Raw genomic sequence first — 9410 nt, 5'->3', positions numbered from 1 at the left:
ATCCAAATTTTGAATTGAGAGGGCGTTCATGTGAAAATTTTAACTAACTAATAATAGCCTACCGACATTTTTAACTAACTAATAATACCGTGAAACTAATTCCGATAGAGCATGAAGGCAGCATTACGATTACGACCTTTTTATGTTATTATTTATTTATTATTTATTGTTATTAGCCTAGTTATTAGTCATGTATGCATTCTTACTAAAATTTTAATGATTTTATAAATTAGCCAGGCTGACATTTGGCAAGTAAATAGTGATTTGTATAGAAAATAGTGTCTCATAGGTAGGCTACTAATAACTTTTTTAAATACTAATAAACCTGAATTAGATAGATACCAACAAAACTGGGGAAACTGCAAAGCATACTAGTGAATAGTTGTCCCCACAGAATTCAATGGCAAAAAAAAATTTGTAGCCGAATTCATTTCTGTAATGGAATAGTTATTTGTCAGTATTAGGATAGAAGCAAATAAATAAATGTCATTATCCAGTGAATAAATAATTACTATTTCATAAAAAATGAAATAAAAATAAAAAACAATAGCCTATAATCGTTACTGGATTAGTCAATAGTAATTAAAAAACGCTACTGTGTACTACTAACATAGAAACGGATGGCAGTTAGATTAAGGGAATAAATGTTAAAATGGCTTGCCACAGACATCAGTCAACCTCTATTGTGTCATGAGATAAAATGTAACTCATTTTTAGACCTATTACCCGTACGAAATATGGTAGATATAGAAGTGGCAATATATTTGCAATAAAAAAACGACACTAATTTGTCAACTTTCCCTTTTTCAGAAATTGGTCTTTATAGCTTATCCGCAGTCTGTGTTTGTATAGACACTGATTTAAAACCAGAACAAAGACAGTAGAAGAGAACCCATAATTTGGCTGCTGTTTCCATCAAATTTTAGTAAATTGAACAAGAATGTTACATTTTTATTTGACTTTACCATATACAATTATGTGCATTAAAGTGTTTATGTAATTAACGTCCAAGGCAGTATTTTAGTTATGTGTTTTGTCTTAGAATATTTTTGAATAGTTTCCTATCCAGCCAATGCAAATTAAATTATTTTTGTTTACATATATTTTATTATTGAAACAGTTAGTCAAACATTAATACTAGAGTCACATCATAAAATAGAAATTTTAATACCAACTCAATTGGTATTTAAAGATTTTGTAAGTCATCTTTTTTTGTACAGAAATGTGGTTCAGCAGTTTTTCCATACAATTTATATTTTTGGAGTGATAATTGTTTATTTTTTATCAGATCAGGTGTATTCAATTACACAAACTGAGACTTGTTTTATCCCAGTGGTTAAAAAACAACAACAGTAACATGGTATTTTAAATGGGATTATTAATCAGCAAAACAATTTTGGGTGGAACAGTGCACACTGGCTGATATAAACTCACAGTTATATTTACAAGAGCACGTGTAAAGGTTATGCCATTGCTGAAATATGTGATTTGACTTTTTATCAAAAATCCACATCATCCTCTGTCTTAAAAGGGCACCAGACATTTCATAAATACAACAACAACAACAACAAAAAAGATAAACATATTGTTAGACATTACAAACAGAGCACTTTCACATAGACATTAGGGGAACAGAGCAATTACTGCTGATCAGATTTTTCAAGTCAAATGCTTTGTCCTAAAATCTAAAGTGAAACAAACCAGGTGTGATGAAGACTGTAACTTTACATCAAAACCTTTATGGAAAAGGTAAAGTTAAATGTAAAACAACACAATTGAAGTTTCTCTACATTTCACTTGAGCAAAGTCTAAGGACCAAAAAGATTAATATGTGTTCAATACTGTAACTTTATTTCACAATACTACCGTCATGCACATCTGTACAATAGGATAACGTACATCATAGCGAGAAAGGTAATGCTAATGGTCTTTGGAAAAAGATACACAAAAGGATAACACTGGCACATACACATGAGTTTAGGTATCAAAATCCATCTTTTTTTTCTTCTTTTTTTTTGTTCCTTGCAAGAGTTTGACATTGCAAACACAATTCACTGTGACTTTGGACATGCACCCACATCCCTAGTCCCTCTTTGCAATAAATAAAAAACGTTTTTCACTCTGTAGTGTCTTTCTCTTTCACAGCGGCTTCGCACAAGGCCCTCTTCTGCATCATGGTGTAAGGGAACGGTGCACCATTGCAGGCGCCATAGTCCAGTTTATTAAGCCTTGATAGTGTTTTGATGCTGCCTGGAGGCCTACCTGGGCTCACCTTGTAGCCTGCAGCTTTGGTAGTGCCCAGTGGCCTTCCTGGGCTTGTTTTAAAACCTGCCGCTCTGGTGGTCCCAGGCGGTCGTCCCGTACTTGTCCTGTAGCCTGCAGACTTAGTGGTACCCGAGGGCCTGCCTCGTCGTCCGGACTTCCCAAGGCCCTTCTTTTTCTTAGAGCCCTCTGGAGCATCTGCACCCCTCATTCGAACGGTTTGGGAGTGAAATTCATTCTGGGAGTCTTGCATCTGGCAAGACATGGGCTTGATCATGCTCTGTGGCAAGGGGGGCAAGTTTGGGAGTGGCAGTTGTAGCGAGGGAGGTGGGACAGAGGGGTAAAATTTGTTGGACTGTGAACTGCACAACTCAAAATGACTGGCTGGGTGTTGCCCATCATCCCCAATACTACCCAGACCATAGTCGTTGCTGTTGCTGGCTACTTGGTGCATCATTTTCTGTTCAAATAAAATACATTTTAAAACGTTAGATTGGAAAAAGATACAGTGGTTAGTAAAATGTTTATTTGAATTGTAAAATAACAACCGAATACAAACGTATTGCAATGTATACTTTCCAAACATCTTACAACGAGCGCGTGCATCGCAACTGAGTGATTGACGACGTCAATCAAAAAGAAAACAACAGGCCTGTCCAATTAACCATGGAAAGTTATGCAGAGAGAGTCGAACTATGGAAATAGTCAAACTTTAAGTATGTCACAATGTACAGCTGGATAAGCAAACACAATGTTTTATCACAAAAAGCCAGGGACCGCAGAATATCTCTTATGCAAGTCCATCGTTGTCCTGTCATTCTGCACGTTTGGTATCTTTTTTCCCCGGCGCTATTCGGTTATTAATATATAATAGTCTTTCTATTGCTGTAAATAAAATAAAATGAAATGTAATATAAATTAGATGCAATTTTGCGTTAAATAATGCAATGAAGAAAGTACTTTACCTCATCTGGAACGCGGATCACGGAATGTAATGGGTTAAACATGAAACAGATCTATCTTCCATTCTTGAAAGCAAAAGCATCATTTTATTAACGCACTAATATGCACATTCTTGAAGCGCAAGATGCTTTCTTTCCGAACGATCGTGCTAATTCTGGTTTAAGGGATGAATATTTTTTCCCTGAACCGCTGAGGTTTAAAGCTGAAAGGCAGCCATTTTCACTAGAAAAAATAATAAAATAGTATGAATAGCTTATACGCATGCGTCAGCTGCTGATGGGAATTCATTCTGTTCTTCAGCAAATACCAGAAGGCCCTGGTGTCAGCTCACGCGCCACTTTTGTCCTCGATATTTATTCATTTATATATATTTATTTGGTGCTGACATTTGAAAATATCACCATGCACATTTTCTTATATGTGTTTTGTTGTGGATTTTTAAAAAATTATTATTTATATTATTTTAGTCAGATTTGTGTTTAATGAAACGCTCATTTATTGTGAAAGCTTCAGAGAAGAAAGCGCAGTCAGTTCGCCGTCACAGAAATACAACTTTTTTTTAACATAACCACATTATAATGTATGATAGGATATCATTAAATCAGTTAGTATATGAACAACAAAGTGTAAATAAAGAATGTTATAATGAATGAGTATAATGAATAGTTTCACTTTCCAGCAACAGAGCATAATGAAATGATTACTAGCTAGGCCTACTTATTGTTATAAATGAAAGAAAGATCCTTCAATTTCCGGCAACTAGCATAATAATAATAATACAACATTATTATGATTATTTACACCAGACAAACCTATGTAGCAGTTCTCAAATAACTGTCATTCCCCTTGTACACCAGTTGGCGGCACTAAACGCACAAGAGACAAAGCAAAAGAGCTGCGACAAATGCTACTATGGCGAAAACTGACCTGGTCAATATTAATTAGGTCAGGCTGACGTTCATTTGATAGCCTACCTATTGCGAACGCCTAACTTATAAATATGAATGAGGTCATAAAGATGCGGCCTCGTAATCTACCAATGGAACAGGCTTGACTGCTTAATATTAAGACTAAAGCCTTCGCGGTAGTAGGATTCGTTATTTTGAATGCGGATTAACGTTAGGTGACGTCAAGCTACATGAGCGGATTCTTCGTCGCTGCTGCGCATCATAACCAGAGTCTGACCGAAATCAAAGGAGCTTTCAGGCTGTAGTTTTAATCGTTTACTGCTTACAAAGAGCTGCAATCATCGCTGTATTCTTGAGGGAGTAAAAGTTTCAGTCCATTTGCAAGTAATCAAGGAGTCGACAGCTTCATTTTAAACTGGGATTGATTACTTTGACGCATGACGCCAAACCCATATAAAGCATTTTGACTCGTTTCACCTTATTTTTAACATTACTTGCATGCTTTAAGGAAGTGTCGAGAATGGACGAGAAGGTATTCACGAAAGAACTGGACCAATGGATCGAGCAACTGAACGAGTGCAAACAACTATCGGAAAACCAAGTGAAAATTTTATGCGAGAAGGTGAGTGACGATCGTCGTCACCTGTGTCTGTGTTGCATTGTATGTTAAGGTTAAAACACGTGTTATGACAGGCGGCCCGTGGGTGCAGCAGCAGACTGTCTAAATTTGTTATCGGCTCAGATACAGTTGCAATGAATGCGCCCTTCCCACTGGCCGCAATCCGAAAATGGCGGTGCCGAATTATTCTATTATTGGCCGTCTGTGCGCCATGAATGTGACTATTGGTTGTCGGCTGTGCAGCGCAGTTAGCAACCAGAGCTCTTCAGGTTATGCCCACTTTTGTTATCCGTTGTCAGGCAGAGTTTGGGGTTTGTCTTTGCTTTCTAAGCCAACATGGGACGGTAAAGGTTCAGATACACCAACCTCATGGGAAACAACAACAAAAAACTAATTTTGTGTTGTATGTAATTTATGTTGTTTTAATGCCATTCTTGTTGCTTAGCAATTTTATAATTGCCCATTTTTTCAAGTGCGCATCTAGAATTAGTCCACATCCATTAATCAGTATGTCCTTATTCTGTTAAACCAATTTTTTTATGTTCTGCTATAAGTTTTCCTCCCACAATGTAAAAAAATGAAAATGCACACTTGTTTCCTTAAATAGTTGACCTAAAAATGAAATTCTGTCGTCAAGTACTCACCCACACAATGTTCCAAACCTGCATGATTTTCTTTTTTCTGTGGAGCACAATGGGAGATCTGCCTCAGTTTGTATTGTGGAAATAAAATCAATATTTTCATATGTTAAAATAAATGAATAATAACATTTATTATTATTACAAATTCATTTAGATAGCACTTAAAGCACATTGGGTAACTCTTTATGTTACAGTGTCCTTGTTACACGTTGCATATAGTGACTGTACTATTAACTATAGGCATAATTACAAGCTAACTAACCCTAAACCAAACCCCAATCCTAACTCTAACCCTTTAGTAAGTACATGTAATTAATTATGAATACTAAGTATTTAAATATATAATTACACTGTAACAGACAACTGAAAATAAAGTGTAACCGCACATTTTAAGGCTATTAGACAAACATTGTTTAGTGTATTTAGTCCCTCTTTTCTTAATTTATTTCCAAGAACACATGCCATTATTATTAATCACTGGTCTGTGTAGTCTACACATTGCCTCCCACAGTTTGTTATAAATGTTAAATGCACTTTAGGCTAATAGTTGAGACCATTTCTTGTTGTCTAAAGCTGCTTGTTTTATCTATTGCAGGCTAAAGAAATTTTATCCAAAGAGTCAAACGTCCAGGAAGTGCGTTGCCCGGTCACAGTATGCGGAGATGTACATGGTCAATTTCACGATCTTATGGAACTGTTTAAGATTGGGGGTAAATCACCAGATACTAATTACCTATTTATGGGAGACTACGTGGATAGAGGTTACTATTCAGTCGAGACAGTCTCACTGCTGGTGTCTTTAAAGGTATGTGAATAGACACAGCTTTAACATTGATCTGAAGTTACTAATACAAGAAAATGTGAATTTGCATTGTGTTAATGGCTTGTTTTTGTAATTGTAAATCCTGCAGGTGCGATATCGAGAGAGAATCACCATCCTCCGCGGAAACCATGAAAGCAGACAAATCACACAAGTTTATGGCTTTTATGACGAGTGCCTGAGAAAATATGGAAATGCAAATGTTTGGAAATATTTCACAGACCTCTTTGACTACCTTCCTCTTACAGCCCTCGTAGACACACAGGTAAATTGGTTAGTGATTAACAGTAACAGTATTTCATCCATTGTAACTGTCTTATGGCATTTCGATCAAAACAAAAAGCTGTTTGCACAGTAATTTGAGTGCACATAAAGCTTAAACCTAACTCTGTTTGCTCTGTCTGCACAGATTTTCTGTCTCCATGGAGGATTGTCACCTTCAATTGACACACTGGATCACATTCGCGCATTGGACCGGATCCAAGAAGTTCCTCATGAGGTATAAATTCCACCTGTGAATATCAGAAAGATGTATAGTGTTACTTTAATATTCAACATTAATAAGAGTCCCAGCTGTGAATACTACTCACAGAAGCTTATGAAATCTTGTTGGCAGGGTCCCATGTGTGATTTGCTGTGGTCCGATCCGGATGACCGTGGAGGTTGGGGGATTTCCCCCAGGGGGGCTGGGTACACGTTTGGCCAGGACATCTCAGAAACATTTAACCATGCCAACTGCTTGACTCTGGTCTCAAGAGCTCACCAGTTAGTGATGGAGGTAAAAGAGAGGTTGATTACCAAGGGCTGTGCGATATTGAAGAAAAATGCGATATGCGATAACTCCTTAAATAATGCGATATTCGATATGCGATACGATAATGCTTAAAGTGTGTAAAATAAACTTAAATTATCTTTAAAATATATTTAAAATGATATAACCTACCGGTACATGTGTTTCACATTCTTTTTATGACAAGAAAACATCCTTATAACTTCTGAAAGTGAACATCAGTGTTTTACTGTAGCATAAGAAGTGTTATTTTAACATCAGTGTAAACTACAGGGTTTCAGGTTATCCTACATTAGGTTTATTTAATAAAAGATACTGAATCATAAAATATAAAAATAAAACATTGCTTAGTTTTCACTGAATTAATTAAATATATCCTGATACTTATTAAAGCTAAAAAAACTTTCTTTTGTTCATGACCCCATTTATTGCAAGCTGTTGCGATATGCATATTGCGATATATACATTTGCGATATTTCGATAAATTCGATATATTGCGCAGCCCTAATTACCAATGTCTATGTATATATAAGAGAAATGGGGGGAAAAATCAAATATGTGTTTGTGTGTGTACAGTACTGTGCAAAAGTCTTAGGCAAGGGGTTGCAAGCCAGTTATTTATATATTTTGCTGTAGTGTGTAAGTGGGAAATGTCAGTTTACATTTCCAAACATTCATTTAGCCATTAATTGCAATAATCCAGTGGAATTGTTGTATGCGTAAGGAGTCCGACTGCTCCGCACTGAGATCTGATCTCATCATATATATATATATATATATAGAGAGAGAGAGAGAGAGAGAGAGAGAGAGAGAGAGAGAGAGAGAGAGAGAGAGATTGACAGATGGTTAGGAAATATATTTAGGGTTAAAACTCCACAAAACAGCATTATTATATTATAGAAATACTATGTGAACTATATAGAGATACTATTATAGTTTTTATTTTTAGATTTTACAGTTTAATTTGAATTTTAGTTAAAATGTTAGTAATTTTGTTGTATGTAGTTATTTTATTTGTGTGTGTTTGTGTGTGTGTGTAAACTTATTTTATTTAAGATAATAGCCAAGGCAAGATATATATATATATATATATATATATATATATATATATATATATATATATATATATATATATATATATATATAATTTTATTTCAGTTAACACTTCAAGTAACAACATTTTGGTTTTAGTTAATTATAATAACCCTGGTACAAAGTTATATATAAAAATAAAATTGTAGCACATGGATAATAATAGACCTACTAATTGTTGATAAGCTACTGGCTAATATATTTTTTAAAAACATTTTCACAGGGTTATAACTGGTGTCATGAACGTAATGTGGTAACGATCTTCAGCGCACCCAATTATTGCTACCGATGTGGTAACCAGGCTGCGATCATGGAACTTGATGACACGCTGAAGTACTCCTTGTATGTATATGACAAACAAAGCATACTTTTTTTTATTGATAATTCCCATTCCCTGTCCCTGTGTTACATTTCTATGATTTTACAATTACTAACATTTATATTAACAGAATGATTTCCTTTAGTTTACAGTTTGACCCGGCACCACGTAGAGGAGAGCCTCATGTCACTCGTCGCACTCCAGATTATTTTCTGTAAAATGGGAGGGCTTTTTTTAAATTACAGTATTGCAGCACTATCAGTGGACTATCATACTCCCAGTGGACAATGATTATTCGTAGAAGACATGCTCATCTGTTAAAATTTTCTAACACAAACCCCTGTCCTTGGACCAAAACGTGCCATATTTAGTACTGCAACAAGATAAATGCAGTATTCTCAACAAACACACAAAATGTAACAGTACTCTACTCTCTCATCTCCATCATGTACTTTTCTCTCTTCTGTACTAAAAAAACAGTTGTGTTTTTGATCAGGATGTAAGGGTTTCATGATCAGACTAATGGGTTTTTGTGCATTCTTCTGAAGCGCTGTGTTTTGGAATAACAATATTTGAATTTACACACTAAATGCTTATGACTGGGTAATGTACACGTTGTGATGAGCTTAAAATAGTGCTGTGTATTATAGCTGCATTTTCATGCTGCATGGCCTCGGGTTCACAATGAGCTGTCATCTGGCAAATGTCCGATTGCTGTTTTAACTGATTGTCTACTGCAATGTTTGTTGCAGGTTGGTATGAAACACTTTAGGTTTAGTCTCTTTTCAATGTCCTTTAAGCACTTTTTCAATGCAGTATTTGTTATTGTACTTAGTTTACAGAGCAGTGGTTTTGTTTGTTTCTGCTTTTGTACGTTACTGCATTATTTCCCAATACTTTGTAATTCAATCAGAGCACAATTAAATAGGGATTTGAACAGCAATAAAAACTCATGCTATTTATCTATGTAAAGTCTGTTTCTTTTTAGAAAACAGC

At 35.4% G+C, this 9410-nt stretch overlaps 2 protein-coding genes across 2 annotated transcripts; one reads left to right on the top strand and one right to left on the bottom strand.

Annotated features, from left to right (window-relative positions):
- Window positions 1–1149: 1149 nt before the first annotated feature.
- LOC307008216 (UPF0461 protein C5orf24 homolog) lies at window positions 1150–3489 on the bottom strand. The gene is made up of 2 exons (XM_079630903.1): window positions 3228–3489; window positions 1150–2722 (listed from the first exon to the last, which is right to left on the bottom strand). The coding sequence occupies exons 1-2, from the start codon at window positions 3267–3269 to the stop codon at window positions 2117–2119; spliced, it is 648 nt and encodes a 215-aa protein (XP_079487029.1). The 5' UTR covers window positions 3270–3489; the 3' UTR covers window positions 1150–2116.
- An 825-nt stretch (window positions 3490–4314) lies between these two features.
- On the top strand, window positions 4315–9380 carry ppp2caa (protein phosphatase 2 catalytic subunit alpha a). The gene is made up of 8 exons (XM_079629815.1): window positions 4315–4517; window positions 4642–4755; window positions 5989–6198; window positions 6305–6478; window positions 6623–6712; window positions 6830–6991; window positions 8319–8437; window positions 8560–9380. The coding sequence occupies exons 2-8, from the start codon at window positions 4654–4656 to the stop codon at window positions 8630–8632; spliced, it is 930 nt and encodes a 309-aa protein (XP_079485941.1). The 5' UTR covers window positions 4315–4517; window positions 4642–4653; the 3' UTR covers window positions 8633–9380.
- Window positions 9381–9410: the final 30 nt, after the last annotated feature.

The sequence above is a fragment of the Phoxinus phoxinus genome, assembly GCF_949152265.1.
Source record: "Phoxinus phoxinus genome assembly, chromosome: 12".
Taxonomy (NCBI): Eukaryota; Metazoa; Chordata; class Actinopteri; order Cypriniformes; family Leuciscidae; genus Phoxinus; species Phoxinus phoxinus.
Note: the sequence above shows the minus strand (reverse complement) of the source record. Positions and strands in the feature narration are given on the sequence as shown.

Bases quoted from the DNA above. Each gene is read 5' to 3' on its own strand.
- LOC307008216 (XM_079630903.1), bottom strand. From the start codon at position 3,269: ATGTTTAACCCATTACATTCCGTGATCCGCGTTCCAGATGAG. The intron at 2,723-3,227 runs GTAAAGTACTTT...TTATTTGAACAG, and splicing joins TGATCCGCGTTCCAGATGAG to AAAATGATGCACCAAGTAGC.
- ppp2caa (XM_079629815.1), top strand. From the start codon at position 4,654: ATGGACGAGAAGGTATTCACGAAAGAACTGGACCAATGGATCGAGCAA. The intron at 6,199-6,304 runs GTATGTGAATAG...TAAATCCTGCAG, and splicing joins CACTGCTGGTGTCTTTAAAG to GTGCGATATCGAGAGAGAAT. The intron at 6,479-6,622 runs GTAAATTGGTTA...CTGTCTGCACAG, and splicing joins CAGCCCTCGTAGACACACAG to ATTTTCTGTCTCCATGGAGG.